Genomic DNA, 20,605 nt, shown 5'->3' with positions numbered 1-20,605 from the left:
TCAAAAACTTGTAACAACAGAAAATATATAAACTTAACGAGAATTGTCCACGACATATATATTAAGACAGAAAAACACACATCAATTAAGACAATTGTTCATAATGAGGTTCTTATTTCAGCACTAAACCGGTGCCTTCCATCTTCTGATCCATCAATTCATCTATTTTTTCTTTCATCTCATCGGTGAAATACTTCTCCCAATCTCCATCTTCAGCCTTTCTGAAATAAAGGTGGTTTTCAACCCCATTAGACCCCACTGGACTATGAACTCCACTTTTATTCACCTCCAAATTGCTCAAATTCTCAAAACTACACAACTTCACAATACATTCAATCACACCTTCTTTCTCTTCTTCGATTGTAAACGGGTGCCCAATAAACTCAGCCAACCTCTTCACGTTGCTTCTAGCATCTCTCTTCATATCTTCATATTTCATAAGAAGAACTTCTTGAGGTCTTTCCAAGCTCGCTTTCCAATAACCCAAAATATGATCCCAATAAGGTCCATACCATGAAATCCCTTGACAAAACTCATCAAACGCATCCTCAAAACACGCTTCTTCCTCAGCTACTTTGCACGCTTTTCTAAAGAACTGGTAATTAGAAACAACGACATCTTTTGTGTTACGATATATGTAAACAATCTTACAGTTTGAAGATACAACAGATTCGGGTAAAGAGTTGTAAGGAAGGTGTGTAGCGATAAAGGGGATGAAATCAGGGTTATTGTTTATCCGATTGTATTCGATTTGTTCAAATTCTCTTTCGAGCAAAGGGATGCATTCATGGGGAATGGTTGTGAGTAAAGGGTTGGTAGATTCATCGAACTTGTTTCGAGTAACAATGGCGAAAGTCAAGGCCTTTAGCCATGTTGTGCCTGTTTTAGGGCAACTTGAGATGATTACGTCACTTGGGTTGGGTTTGAAGGTTTTATGAGCTAAAAAAGCCCATTCGTGGAACTTTTGAGAGTTCCAAAAGCCTTTGTACTTATACAACGTGTACCTTCCTTTCAACCAGCTGCTACTGTGTTGTGGAAGTGTTTTGAAGTTGATCATGTCTTCCATGGCTTTCGGGAATTGGTAATTAGTTAGGAAGGTTTGCTTGATAATATGAGTTTAATTAAATGGTGCATTCATAGTGCATTGATTTATACATAATTTTTGTCATTATTATATTTAAATAAGAAGGGGTCGGGATTATAATCTTATATTGTAACTATTTAATTGACTAGTTTAACACGGTTAGGTAGTGATCATTATTCATTAATACATTATAATCACTCACTCTGTATTCTATTAAGAAACTAGGTGTAAGACCCATGTATTACATGAGTTTATATAAAAAAATTAAATACAAAAATTCTAAACATTTGAAAAAATTTAAATTTATAATAAAAAGTTAGAAAAATATTAAATTATTAAAATTAAAGTGTTTTTTCTTGTAAATTAAAAAAAAAAAAAAAAGATAAATAAACAAAGGAAACTAATGAAGCTTTAATTTAGAAATGTTGGAATTAGAAGGAAAGTCAATTATTACAATTATTAAATTTAATATTATGTGGATTTAATAAAATGAAAAAAAAGAAACCATAAAATGTCATGTGGAGAAAATTTAATTGAAATTAACCATAAAATAACATGGCAAAATCAATATAAATATGACATGTGGCAAAAAGATTTTTATTTATTAAAGAGGATAAACACAAAGTGACAAAACTTCATAAGCTTTAGCTATACATTTGAGATATATAAAAACAAGAGTAATTACATAAATAGCCCATGTTGTTTGGTCAAATTTGACATTCGAAATATTGAAATGGATAGGTCACCGGTTTTCAAATCTTGAAGTTTTGGTCATTGGCTAATGTAAAATCAGATGTGTGATAAAAAACCGAAACAAAATAACCAAACCGAACCAAATAATGTTTGGTTTTTTGGTTTTTTGGTTAATTTGGTTTAGTTAACCGAATAAGGATATCTTATTTGGTTTGTTTTTTGTTAAATTTTCATGATTTTGGTTAAATCAAAAAAACCAAAAAAATTTATTTAATATATATATATATATATATATATATATATATATATATATATATATATATATATATATATATATATTTGTAATTTATATCTGTAAATTAACATTTTATATTTAAATTGATACATAGTTACTAAAAAAATATTTCCATAACTCATTATTTAATTATTAACCATTATGAATTTATAATTGTTTATATATTGTATTAAAAAGCAACAACGAATTAGTCAAACGTCAATTAGACTCCGGTCATTTCTTTTCTCTTCGTATACGACTAAAGCTATATTAACTCATATCTATAACTTGTGGCTACATCCATACCTCAAGATGATATATCATGAAGATTGAATTTAATATGTTATGTATTAACGTTTTTTTTCATTTGGTAAAGTTTTACTAAGTTTTTTTTTCTTTTAGTTTAATATTTATTATTACATGCAAAATTTGATTTGGTTTAACCGGTAAACCGAACCGAATTAACTAAGACCGATTAAACCAGGTCTTATTTGGTTTGGTTATGGTTAGTTTTAAGCATGGTTGCAGAAATCGCTAATCGGTGGACTAGCGATTAGGGATTAATCGGCTAGGCGGGAATTAATCGGGAGATTAATCGGGGACCATTAATTATTAAGAAAATTATTCAAAAATTTGTAAATCTAATTTTAATCCTACAAAAAAAATGATTAATCGGCGATTAGGGCCGATTAGGTCCGACTTTGAACTGCGTTGACCAAACCCGATTAGGTCCGATTAAGTCCGATTAGGTCCGAATTTGACCTGTATTGACCATATCCGATTATAGTGACCGATTAGCAATAAATCTCATAGGTTGAGGTCCGATTAGCGATTAATCGCCGATTAATCGGCCGATTAGGCCGATTTCTGCAACACTGGTTTTAAGATGTAAAAAAAACGATAAAACTGAATTGTATAAACAGAAAACCAAAAAAAACGACCGAGTAACACCCTTATGTAAAATGACTATACTCTCGTTTCTAATATATTTTCTTTTTCTTTTCCTTTATTCATTTATAATTTGTAGCAATATAAGATTTAAAAAGTCTCCGCCTCATCTCACCCCACAGTCCCCATTGCAACCTACACCTCATCGCCTATAAACACCATGATGACCTTTTGACTGGTGATGGTGGTCACAGAGGAATATAAGATAAAGAGAGCAAAGAGGAGAAGGACAGTGTGGGGCTGGGTAAGATAAAGAGAGCAAAGAGGAGAAGGACGGTGTAGGGCTGGGTGAGTGAGTCATAATATTAAAATAACTATTTTTTATTATTTAGATAAGAAAAAATCAAAATTAAGTACATAAAAATAAAAATAGTCCCTTTTATATAGGTTATGGGCCAAAACCATGATATTAGTAAACCATATATAGATTTTTATGAAACCACAATGCAATTTACTCTAAAAACCAGTTCAAACCAGATAAGTCTATTAGTCTCATAAGGAAGTATTACAATAATATATTAGAGGTTAATATCATAAAAACCAATTTCCTTCGTCACCACTTCTTTCCTTGATTGAGAAAAGATGGTATCTCGCGTACAAATCGGTTTTGAGTAAGGTTATTGAACCGAGACAATGGCGCGTGTCATGGCGTGAGGCGCGACTGTTCCGTTACGAAAAGCCTCATGGAATTGTTGTTAGGTGTGGTGTGTGGCAAGCAGTGACGGATCTAGAATCAAAGTAAAGGGGTATCCCCATCAAGTAAAGGGGTATCACGACAAAAAAAAAATCGTGTAATACATAATAAGAAAAAAAATTACACCACTAATTTTTTTAAGGGTATCTCGGGCTACCCCGGGATATATACTAAATCTGCCACTGGTGCCAAGGCATGATATAACGTGCCATGACACGTTATGACACGGATTTTTTCGTTTGACACATGTTTTTTTTCTGCTCTATGTTGTGTCTTTTTCGATCGGGCATATAAATATTGTGTTTTTTTGTTAACATTTTGTTATTAGCTGTTCTAAAAAACTAGTTATATTCCATTTCATTTTATCAATTTTGAAGACCGCTTGTTGATGGATTTATGTAGGTTTTAATACGTTCCAAATTTTTTGAAGTGTTCAAGTTTTGATCAGTTTCGAGCAATCATCAATTTGATTAGTTTCCAGTACTTATAGATACCAAAGGCTTTTGTTTTTTTGGTTAATGGTTATGCAATTTTTGGTTTTGTTTATCATCTTTTGTTAGCAAAAGCAAGCACAAAATAACGAGTCAAGGACCAGCCACGTAAGAAATCAAAACTACAAGGAGCGTCTTTGTCAAGAAAAAAAAAAAGTTAAAGACCGGAATAATGACTTTTTGTAAACAACAAAGATCATTTACGTAATTTTGTCTATAAACTATAAAAAAAAAACATTATACTCATTCACTCAGTATTCGATTCCATTAAGAAATCAACAGAAAGTGACAAAACTTCATACATTTGAGATATATGAAAACAAGGGTAAATTACAGAAATAGTCCCTGTCTATAAACAAAGAAAAAAAAACATTATTTTATGAAAACAATAAGTGAGTCAACATACATAGTTTATAGTTAGCAATAACCTGAATCTAGCCTAAACATGAGGAATTTCAAGTCAACATGTTGTTGCATAGGCAATTGACAAATAAACCCCTTCAATAACAAAAAATACTCTTTCGACACCTCATCTAAATCATGTCCAATATTATTTATAAAATCACCAGCACGTTGTGTTACAGCTTTTCTCCCTTCATTAACCCATGAATCTGTTCCTTTTGAACCTTTACCTTTTTTATCATTTCCAAATCCAAATATTCCTTCATAAAGCTTATCAAGAACACCACTGAACTTCAACATCACATCAAACAACATCAACAGAGTCTTATTAACACCTTCACAACTTTCTCCAAGAAGTGACTTTTCAATAACTGATGACAAATATTTATCATGAGCACCAATTAGGTCATCAAGATCTTTAGCTATTTCCATTTCGTTACAGAACTTAGCCCATGAAACCTCCAACACTTCAAACATTATGTACGATTGCAAGTTTGTAAGGAAATGACTCATTTGCCCCCAAAGAACTTGGCATCTTCTTAAAACTATCTGGAACTTTACACCCTTTGGCAACTTAGTCAGTAAATAAGTAATCAGATTCGGTTTCATGGTTTTCCATGAACGAAGGATTCCATGTTCTACCCTTCTGATCTTCCATAAAAAGTTAAAGATTTTCAAGTAATCACCCATGGCAGATTCTGTAATTATGGTGTTCAATGGAACCCTTGGATCATAATTCAAAGAAAACACATCCCACCCAATGTCATGGACCCCATCTGTTGTGCCATGTGGCATCATCTTAACTGTTAATCTATCTAGAATATCGGGATCATCATGTTGTGCACTAGATGACAAAATTGCTTTTTGTAATAGCCCAGAAAGATGAAGTAAGCTGATTGTTTTTGCAGGGTCTAAAAGCACTGGCTCGATGATTTCCATTAGGTATTGAACAAAATCACCTTGACCTAAAAGGATGTATCTTTTGATAGCTAGACAGTGTTCTTTAAACTTGTATCGATTGAAAATTACATCCATTAAATGTTTATCTATTCTTTTTGATGATTCGGTGACTAAAGATTCAAGTGCATTAGTTTCACCATATCCAAGACCCCCTCTCTTGGGATTTGTCCATGTGGAAGATGTGTTTTCTGTTGCTAAATCAGCCCAAGTATGATCATTACAACAAACTTTAAGGAAATTAATGGACTTACCTGTTCTTAGAATCTGATGAGCAAGAGATTGAGAGATGAAAGAAGGAAGCATGAGATAGTTGACTTTGTAACCTTCCCTCCAGAGAGATTCTGGTTTGACAGATTGTTCAGAGACAAAGAACTCAGAGTACGAATCTTGAAGATCACCTTCCAAGACCCAACTCCTTACCATTTCGAAAAGAGGAGAAGAGAGTTTTTGAAGTAAATTTTTCATGAAATCATGAAGAAGAGGGTCACCATGTTGGGCGTGTAAGTGAATTGCTCCAGCCATTGCTCCACCCTTTAGAGACCTGCAACTGTCCACAAGAACAGCCATTCGCCTCATCTTCACCATTGGCTCAACTAACCAGACTGAGAGTCTCCTCAGAGAAAGATCATGTGATTGAAGTGTTGTCAGCAACTTATCATACCCTAATAGCTCATCTTGTAATGCATAGCAGAATGCTTCAGCAACCTTTCCGACATTTTCACTGGGAAAACCATCTATATTCTCACAAATATATCTGATTACCTTTTGATACAACCATCCAAGCTCACATAGCTTCCGAATCATGATTCTAGTAGCTTTTGGAACCTTTATAGAGTCTGGTAGAACATATCCATCAACAGTATCATCAAATTTCACATACGTGCCATCGATTCCTTGACAAACAGACAACACATCACTCACCAAAACCTCTTCTGAAACATCACTCTCCATTTCTACTAATATAGCAAACTCTCTGTAAGCCATATCCCGCATATCATCGGGGTCTCTGGAAATAGATAAAACCCCTCCATTTTTCAATTTTTTCGAGTTGTGATCACGCAATGCCCTTAAATTATCATTCCGACCTTTCGAATTGTCCTTTAAATCACTGGGATCGTTCCCATTGGTGTCAGAGTCAGCAAAGCTCCGATCCGTTTGGAATTTAGGGTTGCTACTTCGATCTTCGGAAATGACTTTGAGCAAATAAAGCACGGCGCGCTTGTTCTTAACACTCCCAGGTCCAGTTTTAGAAGCGAATCTAGAATAAAGATCTGCAAAAGTTAACGCATCGGATAACTTACCTTGTTTAGCCATGTGACTCTTTATGGAGTTAGCCATAGCGGCTTCGTTAGTCACTGTCAATGGCGTCATTCGGCTGGATAGAATGCGAATGGCGTACTTGACATCTTCAGAGTTAGGGTTAGGTTTAGGTTTTGAGTTAGAGTGTGGAGAGGAAGAATCGCTTTGTAAATGGCAGACAAGTTCCCCGACTAGATCTCCGACACGGCGGTCGTCTTCCATTGATGTGTTGGGTACAGGGAGGAAGGAGATGTTTTAAAGGTTGGATCGAATCGAGGGTTTTCATATGGCGCGGAAATCAATAGTTATGAACGACAAGTTTTTTTTTTTTTTTTTTTTTTAACAGCAAATACTATTTTAAAAAAAAAAAAATTAAAAAAAAAAAAAGAAGAAAAAAAAAACACAAAGCAAGAACTAAGGCAAGGTAAGATACAAGAGAGAAAAATAGCAAACTAAAAGACATAAATAAGCTAAAACAATTAAATAATTAATCGGAAATTACTAATATTACTAACATCGGGGAGTCGATAATCGTCTTCCCAATTTTAGTTGTACGATCTTTTTGAGATAAAATCATGATCGCAATAACTTCCTATTTAAAGGTTTTTATCGGTTTCTTGTTTTCCTCTTTCTTTACTCATCATTGATCGGTTGAAGCCTACGACTCCACTCTTCTTGATTTGATTTTAGAAATGTTAAACACTGCAACACACGGTTACATTGATTGCTAGAAATCAGACAGTTTTCTTTAACTGTCTTGGCTATATAAGAGGTCGATTTCACTTATTGTTGTAGGAATTAACAATAGAGTTTATTCGGTGCATCAACATGATATAGATGATCTTACTACCGAGGCTTTGGAACATAAATCGAAAAGTATAAGGAATTAACTTGAGGTTTGCTCTTTTTTTTCATCTTCCAAATCCTCAATTTCATGTTTTTTCTTCTTCTTATAACCTCTCTTCTTGTCTGTATAACATCCCGATGATGAAGTATTTTCAATTTTAACCTTATGTATCAAAGAATATTGCATTTTGACCCTTGTGCTTTTGAAAGATTGCAAGAATGACCCATTGTGGCATTTTAATGATTTTGGCCAAAAAGTTAGTACGTTGGGTGTACGTTAGGCATACTAGGACGGACCCTAGTACGTTGGGCGTACACCGCATACGTAGGGCTTACGTGATAAATCCCCAAACCCTAATTTTTATGGTTTGGTCCATATATAAGCATCATTATCACCTCATTTCTCATTCCTTCACCAGCCTCCACCTGAGAAAACGTCTCTCTAGCTAACCCTAAGTGAGAAGAGTGCATCTTGAGCTCATCTTTGTGTTTTGGTGATATTCTTAAAGAAAAAGAAGGTGGTGGGAAGACCTTGAAGCTTGGAAGCAACTTAGATTTGGGATTCTCTCCTTGCTAGCAACCTCTAGGAGATAAAATGTCTTTTGCTTGATCATCTTATCTTGTAGATCTGTCTATTTCCTCATTTAGGCCATTTTTGGTCCCAACTATGATGATTCTTGAGCATGGCATGATCTTAATCGAATATGTCGTCCTTTCAGACCTAATGAGGGGTCTTGAGTCATAAATATATGGTCTTGATGCTTAGTTTTTCCCCGTGGATGCTCTAGATGGTCTTAAGGTGTTAAGAAGTTGGGATTTTGTGTATTAAGAACTTATTGGGCATGCAAAGTCATAAAGTTGGAAACTTTATGACTCTTAGTGGTATTTTGGCTTTGGATCTGCATTTGGATGTAATAAGTCAAAGTATTAAGCTCTTAATATGGAAAGTGTGACCTGGGTGCGTACGTCGTGCATACCTCTGCGTATGCCGAGCGTACAAGGTCAACTACCCGATCTCGGTCAAGGCTCGAGTACATCCCGCGTACGAGGCCTGAGTTGACTCGGCTAGGTTGACTTGCTGACTTTCACCTTTGACCAGAGCTTGACCAAGTTGACCTAGGGGTATTTTGGGTATTTAGGTTGTTAATTAAAGATTAGGTTCTTGGTTTTGGTTAGGTGATCGTTGAGCCGATTTCCAGAGCAGAGTTTTATTCAGTTTGCATTTCGACCGAGAGGTGAGTTTTCTCACTGTTCTTGTGGGTCGAAGGCACCAATGTCGACCCCTTTAGTTATGTATCCTGGTATATATGATGTTGTTATATGGTAGTGATTTTTAGATCTGTCGGCTAGCCTATTAACTTGTTATATAATTATATGTTGTTAGATATATGTTATTCGTTATATATATGTCGACATGGTATGGTGGGGTTGAGACTGTACTACTTTGTGCTATCATTCAACAAACGAGTGCATTCCAACCGAAAGGTTGTGGGCCAAGGCATTCCAACCGAAAGGTTGTGGGTCGGGGGTAATCCAACTAGGAGGTTGTGGACCCGTTATGTATGGGGTAAGCCAACCGAAAGATTGTGGGTCGAGGCATACCAACCGAAAGGCTATGGGACGGGGGTAATCTAATCGGGAGGTTGTGGACTCGTTATATGTTTGATTATATGTTCATGTGGTGGTACTTTGGGGATTCACTAAGTTTTGGCTTACGTTTTTAGTTTATGGTTTCAGGTACTTCCGAGGATCGTGGGAAGGTGAAGGCGTGACCATACACGACTTTTTGTTTTTATGTCTTCGGGTCTTGGGAAAAACTCTGATTTGAAATAATGCTTTTGAAACAATGAATCTTTTTGTAAACAATATTGATTCATGGCTGGTTTTGAAAATTTTAAATTTATAGTGATTTTTTAGTGTTACAGTCTACGTCTTCTGCAATCGGTTTTTTTTATTGTAGATGACAATGGAATTAAATTACTCCCATTTTGCAAATATGCATCTCTCTCGCATATCTTCCCTGCATTTGAATCCCTTATTGGTTCTTTTTGAATAAATTGAAGGGGGGGGGGGGAGGACATCACAACGCACGCAAAGTATTCGACGAAATGTCCTCAACAAATGTATTTTTTTTTCCTCCCCTTCCAACCCAGTTTTGAACTCTTATTGTTTTGTTAAGTTTTAATCTTTTTGAGATTTAAGTGTGGGTTTGAACCTCATGCGAGGGAGGTTTAACAACCAAGAGATCGGTTAGGAAGTACATTTAAGCAACATCGGTTCTCATACTCTTTCTATACATGGTTATTCACACAAATGTTAACTAATAATGCTAAGGTTTTTTAATTTGTTTTCTTTTTGTCCTAATCTACTCAGGGACTTAAATTATGAACTTTTTTTTGTAGTTTTTATATATAGCTTGTATTGTGTTTTGCTAAACTACTTATGAACCCATCAAGTGTGAGGATGTTGCTGCTCTTAATTACACAAGTGGGACCATTAGGAATTCAAAAGGAGTAATGCATATACATAGTAATCTTTTACACGAGGTACAAATATCTCTTTATCTCCTGTCTCAAATTTGCATGTTTATTATGCTTATATACCATTTTAGGTTCATAATTTGTGGAACATTGTCCCTGCGGGGCATGGGGTCAGATTTTTAAGCATGTTTCCACCTTGGCATACATATGATTATGCTTGTGAGTATTTTATACTTTCTTTGGGACTTGAGAAAACATACACAAACATGAAATACTTAAATGTAGTCTTTAATCCTATTTGGAATTTCTTAAATCCGGAAAATAGATATTGTATCACCAATATTTTTTTATTTAATTTTTTAGTTATTTTTGTTGTAACATGATTTACAATATTTGTCCCTCTACTAAATAAGGTTATAAAAAAAAGTTGAAGTTTGATTGATATGTTCTGATGGTAACAATTTTGGGTTTTAAATGTCAGATCTTTAATTAGTTAGTTTTATTAAAAAAAAACATAATACTTGTAGGATTATGTTGATAATAGTTTTTTAATGTAGGTTTATGGAAAAACGATTGTTATAGAAAATGAGTAACAATAATATTATGGCTTATTCATTTAATATAAATCAATGGGAACCAACGGCGTGTTTGGCTTAAACCGTTATTCCTTCTGAAAGAAAGAGATTGAACAAAAGCGGTTCTATTTCTATTTTCAAAATTGAGGTTTTTTCTTTTCTTATTTTTATTTTGCATTCCCTTTTTTTATTTTAGAAATTCATACTTTGATGTGGATGCATGCAAAATTATAATGCGACAGTGGAATTTTATTGGGCACCATTTTTAGTAGAGTCAAATTCTGATGATCCAACCATTCATCCCATTTATATATAATTTTAGTTATTTCAGTGTCTATCTTCTGTAAGTTTGTAACTTTTTATTCTTAGCAATTTGACTAAAAGTCAACACTCAAAGTCAACGATCAAAGTCAAAGTCAACAAACATAAAAGTATAGATCTAGAAGAATAACACATAAAGGTTGGAACTTGAGGACTAACCATGGTCCAAGGTATGATCTTTTAAGGTGGTGATGGAACTCGCTTGTTGGATCTAAGCACCAAGAACATCTTCTTCTTCTTCTTCTTCTTCTTCTTCAAAGCACCAAAATATTCATAAAATGGATGGAAGAGGAGACAGGAGGCTCAAAATGGTGAAAGGGGGGCTAAGGTTTCTCTCAAGATGATCTAGATATGACGGAGGCTCATAAAATGCCTAAAAAACACTGAACCAACCCTTATATATGTTGAAAACCCTAAAACTCATGGGCTTGGGTTGCATAGTTCTCTTGTCATGAGCTCCTAATGCTCACGTCGTGAGCACAATTTAAATCAACAGTTCCGTTTAATCACTTCACATGTCGTGAGCTCCAACTGATCACGTCGTGAGCACCGTTTTCCCTAAATCCTTTCCAACTTCGAACAATCATAACTTCTTCGTTTTAACTCTGAATTCGACGTTATTTATATCCATGAAAAGGTCTTAAAGAGCTCTACACTTCTATGTCGATACTTTTGGCTCATCACATGTCGAACTTAAAACCCTAAACCTCACAAGCGGCCTGACACATAACATTCCCCAGTCCATCCTCAGTTCCAAATACACGATTCATAGGCCTTAATCCCATTACCAACAATAATGTCTTTCAATAAAGCTTAAACCTTACTTCCTTAAAAGCAACAAAGTCTACATATAACTGAATTGCGGTCCATGATCTTGAATCACATAACAATCCAAAACATGGAGTTACACCCTCCCGGACGACGACTAACGTCGGGTCTTTCTTTGTTGTGCTTCTCAGGCTTAACTCAGGAGAAACCACCATAGACGACGTTAAGCTCGAAGACATATCACAACATTTTATGTCATCCAGGCGTGTGCTCAGAGCTACATAACCTTAAAACGACCCTAAAAGACAACAATGATGGGAAAGACACTTGCGACGTCCGACGGCGGCGGCGAGGTGGGGTGGGGGGGGGGTACGAGCCCACTCATATCAATATCATCGCTTGATGGCACACAACCATTGCCTCAGATGGAAAAGTTAGCACCCACACGCTAGAAACACAAACACCAGACCCAATAACAGGAACCGTAGTGGCAACAATCATTGCCCTATGGCGACCATCACCTGTCACAACAGAGCAACCACGATCACAAGACCTTAGTTGACAATGATTCAACAATCGCAACCGCTGAACCTACTGTCGACTTAGCAGTCGCAATTGGTAGTTTCTCAGCCACGATCCTTACCACAACAGGTAGGGGCGAACGCTTGGTCCCCAAGGACCATACTGTCCTCCACACAATACCCAATGTCAAACTATCAATTCTACCCAGTAGCAGGAATGTCGCATATCCTGCTTTTTGCTCCACAACCTCCGATGTTCAACCCCTATTTCCAGCAGTCACACAGATCCAACCACCAAACACCGTCGTCGCAAGAGTCCAACCCTCACTTGTCATTGACGCATCATATCAACACCTTCGCTTAACAACCTCATGGGTTAATTTCGAACATACTCTAGTAGCCAAAGCAAATATCACAACTACAGCAAAGCATGCAATTGAGCTCCCAGCAGCAACCATACATCTCGCAAGCAGTAATGTACAATCAAGCATATGAGAGCCTATATTATGCTCAACAGTTTACGATGTACGGTGGTTTTCCATACGCTCGCATGGAAAACCCGGTGAGAAGCACCAATTCTGCCTTTTTTCCAGGAGCTCTTGTAGTATGAGATCCCACACTCGACAATAATACCAAATATACCCAAGTATGACAGAAAAATTGACCATGACGAGCACATCGATACCTATAAGTGGACGATAACATCACTAAGGATGGATAAATGGTTCATGTGTATGTATTTCCCTGTAACATTATCCGGAAATGCCAAAAAGTTGTTCAAGACGCTGCGACCGGGCAACATCGCAAGTTTCGAATAGCTAAGATACTTTTTCCTCAACAACTTAATACAACTAAAGAAAAGGGAAGGGAGATGCAAACTTCATAATGGCATGCAAGCAAAAAGAAGGAGAGTCGATACGGGCGTACTACGATAGATTCACATCGGTGACACTCAACGTCCTAGGTCGTGAAGAGTTCCTTGTAACTGGCGCCTTCGCCCAAGGTCTACTCCCCGGGCATTTATCAAAAAATATGCAGGGGGACGGTACCTCAGTCGAGAGACAAGCTCAAATATAGAGTCGAAAAATACTATATACCTCTGACAAATCGAAGGTGAGGAACGGAAGGAAGCCAACCTAAAGGTGTAACGCCCGCAGATTCGGGCTAGTCAATTTAGAGGCGATAAGTGTCGAAAACGACTTTTTGACAAAATATTATTTATAATAAATAGTCTTAACCAAGTTGTAGAATATGTATCAAGGTTTCCGTATATATAAAGAACGCCGAAATCCGAGTTATAACGAAGAAGTTATGACCCGTCGAAGTTTTTCGGCAAAACCGGCACGGCACCGGGAAGCGTAAAAAGTGAATTTACGATAGAAGAATTTTAGCCTTATTAGTCTAAACCAAAGTCATAGATTATGTTAAAACGAGAAAATCCATAAAAAGAACGCCCAAATCTGACTTCGTATGAGGAAGTTATGATTTTTCAAAGTTTTGGCTTAGCAGTGTACAGTCCGAAACTCAAATTTTAGTTTGAGCGGTTTTTGGCTTACGCGACCTAAATTAGAGCTGAATATCTCATTAATATGAACTCAAAGGTAAAAAGATATACGAAAACGGAGTCCGTATGAAGGAGTTACAAATTCTTCGCGGTCATTTAACAGTCTAAACGCCTCCTACTGTTAAATTTGAGATCGGTTGAGAATTAGCCGACGGATTCTAAATGAAAGTTGTAGATCTTTAACTTAGAATGCTAAGCGATGATTGTGAGGTGTGAACACTAGATTAATTTATGAATTATGCCTAAAATTCTTTTATGTGTTAAATGCTTTGTGCCTGACATGCTATTATTTGTTCGGATCTATGGTCTGTTGCCGACCGGATCTGGAAACCTTATGTGTTTAGGATTCTAAGAGTTTAAATACGATATTATAACTAGCATATAAACGTTTTGGAGAGATAATGATGATTTAAATGTCAATCCTAAATAAAGATCTAGATTCACCTTATTCAGTGTATAGATCAAGATGGCAAGGACCCGTAGCGGAAACGTGAATGCAAATGGGAACCAAGATCAGCCCCCAGTGATTGAGCAAATACTAGTTGTGGTAGCCGCTGCTGAGCCAATAAAGATGGTCGGAGTGCAAGCATTGATCCAAATGATGTTGGATCGTCAAATGGAGGAAACCAGACGTTTGCTCCAGCAAAATCGAGAGGAAGCGACTATTCAGATCGAACGGCCCGAGTTGAATGAAGGGCGGACTGAGGAGGAGAACTACAGTGGAACCGTTGGTCAAGCTGATGCCCCGGTGATTAGGAGGAACAATCAAGATGAAGGAGTCGAGAGGAATGGATGCAAGTACAAAGATTTTCTAACTTGCAAGCCATCGACTTTCACTGGGAAGGAAGATCCGATCGGGGTCATGGATTGGATCTCAGAGATGGAATTGGCCTTCATGACATGTGGTTGCAAAGGCAAGCTACAAACCATGTTTGCAGTACGTCAATTCAGAGGAGGCGCTGTTCGCTGGTGGAATACCCTAGGGAAGACTTTGAGCCCCAATGAGCCCCTGCAACTGACATGGGCAGAGTTTCTGGTGCAATTCAAACAAAAGTATTGCTCAGCTCAAAACTTACTCGAGCTAGAGAACCAGTTCCTAACCTTGAAGAAAGGAAGCATGTCAATCGATGAATACACGAACAACTTCACAGAAAAGATGGAGTTTGCCTTGCGTCTTGTTCCGGATGAGCTGGCGAAAATTGATAAGTACGCAAAGGGACTTCCATGGTAGTACGCGGTGCCAGTGCGTCAGGCACATACTCTGGAGGCAGCTATTTGGGCTGCCAAGTCTATGGAGAATATGATTAAGGGAAGAGCTGCCAACAAGGTTGAGGTTGGCGAGAAGAGAAAGTTTGAAGGGTCTTCAAGGTTCGACGAGAAGAGAAAATTCTTGAAGTCTGGTTCAAAGAAGTTTGAAGAAGGAACACAATGATGTGACAAGTGCAGAAAGAAGCATGTTGGGAAATGCTCTAAGGAGATGACCTGCTTTAAATGCGAGAAGACTGGTCATTATGCTAGAGAATGCACAACCAAGAGAGAAGTCTGCTTTAAGTGTAGGTGAAGAGGGACACTTCAAGCAAGACTGCCCAAGGAAAGGGGGGCTACAAAGCCAAATGTGCTGCCAAAACCAAAGGTGAAAGCATTTCAAATGATCCTTGACGAAGCAGATGACAATGCGAGGATTCAGGAGTGAAGGCTTGACATCCGAAGGTCGAGTTATGAAGTAACCATAGAATCATATGATGTAGCCTATTAGAGGCATAGTCTAGGGTGAACTTGAACACCTATGTAATAGTTTCAAGGAGTAATAAACCTTCGTTTTGATATTTGATGTGTTAAGCTGTTATGTGATTTTCTTGTGTGGTGACTTGGAAAACTGCGGGACAATACTTGGGACGAGTATGAGTAGGTGTGAATGGTAGTAGAGGCCTATACTATTGGAAGCACATGACTCACACTTGGATCAGGGAAAGTCACAAGGTTACCAATAAACTAGTAATTGATTTCGTTCTATTCAAGTATGTTGTTACCCATCGTTTCGGTAATGACTAAGAAGATTGTTAATATTCCGACCCTAGTGGTCATATCACATTGAGTCCGACTACGATTAGTAGGTTACGTGGTTCAGAGAACCAAGTTTGATGTAGCGTCCGACTTAAACCAAACGATTGAAATCAAAGCGAAGTATCGCGCTCGTTGTTAAAGAAGTTGGTAGATAGAATTGCTACATGTTAAAATGTGATTATATCACATTAGACCATGAAGGAAGACATATTCCATTTCGGAATTTGACTCTAAGAGACCTGAGTCTAAGCGTTGCTACATACGATGATAGGTCATTAGAATATGACACATCGGTCAATTGTAGTAATCAACTTAACTTATCCTAAGTTTGTTAATAAGAAGAAGGAGTCTCTGATAAAGAATGAGGTTGTGACACGAAGGTCATGATTGAAAGTCTAACGAGCAAGTGCAAGATCGAGCACCGCCTGCAGTCATGGAGTCCAAGAGTTAGATATTCATTCGAAGAAACAAGGAAGTTACGATTATTACCTAGGATGAAGACATAACATATGGAATCATTATATTGTCCTATTTCGTTGATGATTCCAGGATGTAATCATCTTAAGGGGGAGATAATTATAACGCCCGCAGATCTGGGCTAGTCAATTTAGAGGCGATAAGTGGCGAAAATGACTTTTTGACAAAAGATTATTTATAATAAATAGTCTTAACCAAATTGTAGAATATGTCTCAAGGTTTCCTTACATATAAAGAACGCCGAAATCCGAGTTGTAACGAAGAAGTTATGACCCGTCGAAGTTTTTCGGCAAAACCGGCACGGCACCGGGAAGCGTAAAAAGTGAATTGACGATAGAAGAATTTTTAGCCTTATTAGTCTAAACCAAAGTCATAGAGTATATTAAAACGAGAAAATCCATAAAAAGAATGCCCAAATCTGACTTCGTATGAGGAAGTTATGATTTTTCAAAGTTTCGGCTTAGCAGTGTACAGCCCGAAACTCGAATTTTAGTTCGAGCAGTTTTTGGCTTACGTGACCTAAATGAGAGTTGAAGATCTCATCAATAGGAACTCACGGTAAAAAGATAGACGAAAACGGAGTCCGTATGAAGGAGTTATGAATTCTTCGTGGTCATTTAACAGTCTATACGCCTCCTACTGTTAAATTTGAGATCGGTCGAGAATTAGCCGACAGAGTCTAAATGAAAGTTGTAGATCTTGTTTTTACCTACGCGTGGAAAAAACGAACGTCGAAAACGGAGCTCATATGTGAGAGTTATGGTTTTTCTAAGTTTGAAGGCTGATACGCGATAGGGGGTGACGTGGCACCACCAGAATTGGACACGTGGCACCACCAGAAGGTTGCCACATGCACCAACTCGGTGAGTAGGTCAGTCAGCACCCCTATAAATAGAGGTGTCCGGTTCCCTCATTCTTCACACCTTCCCAAACTATTATTTCTCTCTCTAGACTCTCTCTAGCCCCCTAACCCCCCTAAAAGCCTAGGTAAACCCCCTAGCAACCGAAGGAAGCCCCGAGGCTCCCGAAGCCCCGAGAAAAGATCCTTTCGGCTCGGGAACGCTGCTCCAGTGAAGCCCGGTTTTCGAGAAAACCCGCTATAAGTAAGCTATGCCTACACTATCTTTAGTATAGCTTATGTTTCAATATAGTAATGTTATTAGGACCTTATAATAAGTATTTGGGCTATTATTATGAGTTATATTGAGTGTTATTTAACGCTTATATAATAATAATAATAGTAATAGCTAGACTATTAATTTATCGCGGTTAACGTCAGACTAAACCCTATTGGTATTGATACTAGGTTTTATCGAAGGAAATTGTTTTGAGAGTATCGAAGCGTTGTCCGAGTGCTGAGTCACCACCTTCCCAGGTGAGTGCATAGTCCCTTTCATGAACATGATTTTAATACAAGTATTGATTGAAATATTAATTATATGTTTATATGCGAGTTAATTGATGTTGCCTAAAATACATGTTAAAGAACACACCTGATTATATATGATGATTTAGGATGAAGAGTAAACTTAAATTAATTATGAGGAATATTGGGTAGTATTTTCTTACGAGTACGAGTGGCTTATACCCTGAGAATAGAACTTTAGTATATGTCATTGATCCGAGAGCATAGATTAGACATATTCATTGTCCCTAGTCCGTCCGAGAGTATGGATTAGGCATAATCATTCATCATTAATCCGAGAGTATGGATTAGTCATTTGTCCCTAGTCCGAGAGTATGGATTAGGTAAAGTCGTTCATTTCTGATTCGGGAGTATGGATTAGGTAAAACGGCTAACCTTAGGTCCAAGAATATGGATAGTCTCATTGTGAGGATCGACGGGGTGGGATAAGAGTTGTTATATATATATATATATATATATATATATATATATATATATATATATATATATATGGTGAAATGGTATATTTTGTGAGTTTTAAACTATATATATGGTATAACATTGTGGGATTGAAATTCCTATGTACTCACCAGGTTTCCCATCCTGACCCACTCAGTTTATTTATGTCACAAGTGTTGTCATGAAGTCACATTACACTGATAGATTAAAGAGATTTAGATCACTAGTAAGTTCTGTCTATGCTTATGTTTCTGTATTAACGATGACATCCTAAACGTTTTAAAATAAATAAAATACGATTCTTCGAAAATGTTTTGATAACGTATTTATCATGTTTTCTGGGAACAAATTCCGCAACATTTTTATGAAAAGAAGTACTCTGATTTTTATAAAGCATAAACAAAATCGGTCTTTTCTGGCCGTGAAAATGGGGATGTCACAAAAGGCCATCGCAAAACACGTGTATCAAGCAAGAAGAAGCAAGCTCCCACGCAAACCCTAATCACCGAGATCACCAAGACAGAAGCCACAACAAGCACAACCGACACTCACGACACCCACTATGCAGATTTCGCCCTTTCAGGAAGGACGAGCCTCGGAGCCACCAAGTTGAGGTGCATGTAGTTGAGAAAAAAATTCCAAAGGTGGACAAAGAAAAAGGGAAATACTGTGAGTACCACAAGATAAAAACCTACGAAACCGGTGAGTGCACGATTCTGAGGAAGGAAATGGATGAAAAACACCTAACGGGTGACCTTATAGCTATCGCAAAGGACCTGAGGTCCAAGTTCGACAATAACCAGAGGAATACTTGAGATTGAAAAGATGGAGGCAAACGCCAAATTAAAGGAGATTCTTACCATCATGAGACAATATTAAGGTACTACCTACAAACATCCTCAATTATTACCATCACAAATGTCAAGTTGGAACCCCAGGGACCCACTTGTGGTAACAACCTACGTGCATCAAAAGAAAATTCGTCGAGTGATAATCGATAACGACAGTAGCACTGATATTCTTTATGAACACTGTTTCTGCCAACTCCCAGCCCTCTGGCAAGAAGGTCTCAAACCCTCAACCAGGGGTCCACTCGTCAGGATCACATGAAATTAGTTATGGCCGCTAGGCACCATAAACCTCCCACTTACCTTAGTCAGCCATGATGGAAAAGAAACAACCACAAGGTTAATAGAGTTCTCGGTAGAACGACACCCAGTCGAAGATGACATGCTCCTTTGATGGCCAATGCTCTTCCAACTCCAGGCCATACCATCGACAATACACGGAACGGTGAAGTTTAGCACAAACATAGGGTCATCCACAATCGTCGCCTTCAACCCATGCACATAGTGCCACCAAGGCATCGCTATATTGGAAATAATGCACGTGCCAAAGAAACGAAGAACGCGCCACCATACGAAGAAGCATCCGCTCACGATGATCATCATACAACACCAAGACGAAAAGCGAAAGAACTCCTTGAATAAAGAAATCTGAGAAGGGGGGGTGGGTAGAACGACGCAGTAACAACAACACAATTGTGTCGGAGGATGCAAAGGCAATTGGCATGAACACTTATCGAGGCTTGACTTCTTTAAACTCACTTACACACCACCCGACCATAAGAAACCATGATGGATGACAACATGAATGTATCATCCATCCCATCCTGAGTGAGGATGCGCCGCTTTGCAACACCAAACAGGCCCCTAAACTTTTGTGAAAACACAGAACAAGGTCCAAGAACCACACCTAAAGGGTAACACAATAAATGAAGAAAAGATTGAGACGGATCCGTGTAAGAAATAGGAAAATAGGGTAAGACGCCTTCCAAACCCCAACGATCCTCCTATCACCCACGAAACTAAAAGCCAAGAGGTCCGAAGACACCAAGACAGAGGGAAAAGAGTGACACACACACACACAAGGATCCCAAGGTAAAGCGAACACCCCAAGAGGAAACCACGAACGTCGACACAACATCATTTGACAAAGAGGCCAACCCAAAAAGAATCGTTGAGGCCACGAAAACCTTCGACGGGTTCACTTCGTGCTCAGATCACCATCCACATGAGTCGCTCCCAGTCAATTCCCCAAAAAACGGTGCACGAGGAGGCCTGAGAGTTGTGTTAAGGAGAACACAATTAGGAAAAGAAAAACACTCGCCCCCATAGAAGAACCAGTCCGACAGAACAGAGGCGTTAGGGGACCTGAGAATTGCCTTCAGAAGGACATCTCAGCCAAGAATGCTAAGCCCTAACATGCCCAGAAACACGG

At 37.8% G+C, this 20,605-nt stretch overlaps 1 protein-coding gene and 1 pseudogene across 1 annotated transcript; both read right to left on the bottom strand.

Annotated features, from left to right (window-relative positions):
• Positions 1-8: 8 nt before the first annotated feature.
• LOC145075191 (flavonol 3-sulfotransferase-like) lies at positions 9-1,114 on the bottom strand. Its single transcript, XM_079021496.1, has one exon. The coding sequence runs from the start codon at positions 1,064-1,066 to the stop codon at positions 113-115; it is 954 nt and encodes a 317-aa protein (XP_078877622.1). The 5' UTR covers positions 1,067-1,114; the 3' UTR covers positions 9-112.
• Positions 1,115-4,457: 3,343 nt separating this feature from the next.
• On the bottom strand, positions 4,458-7,124 carry LOC145074370 (gamma-tubulin complex component 3 pseudogene; annotated as a pseudogene).
• Between the last annotated feature and the right edge of the window lie 13,481 nt (positions 7,125-20,605).

This window comes from Lactuca serriola, chromosome 9, assembly GCF_051521515.1.
Source record: "Lactuca serriola cultivar US96UC23 chromosome 9, Lser_US96UC23_V15, whole genome shotgun sequence".
NCBI classification, from domain to species: Eukaryota; Viridiplantae; Streptophyta; class Magnoliopsida; order Asterales; family Asteraceae; genus Lactuca; species Lactuca serriola.
The sequence above is the reverse complement of the archived record's forward strand: the minus strand, read 5'-3'. Positions and strand labels throughout refer to the sequence as shown.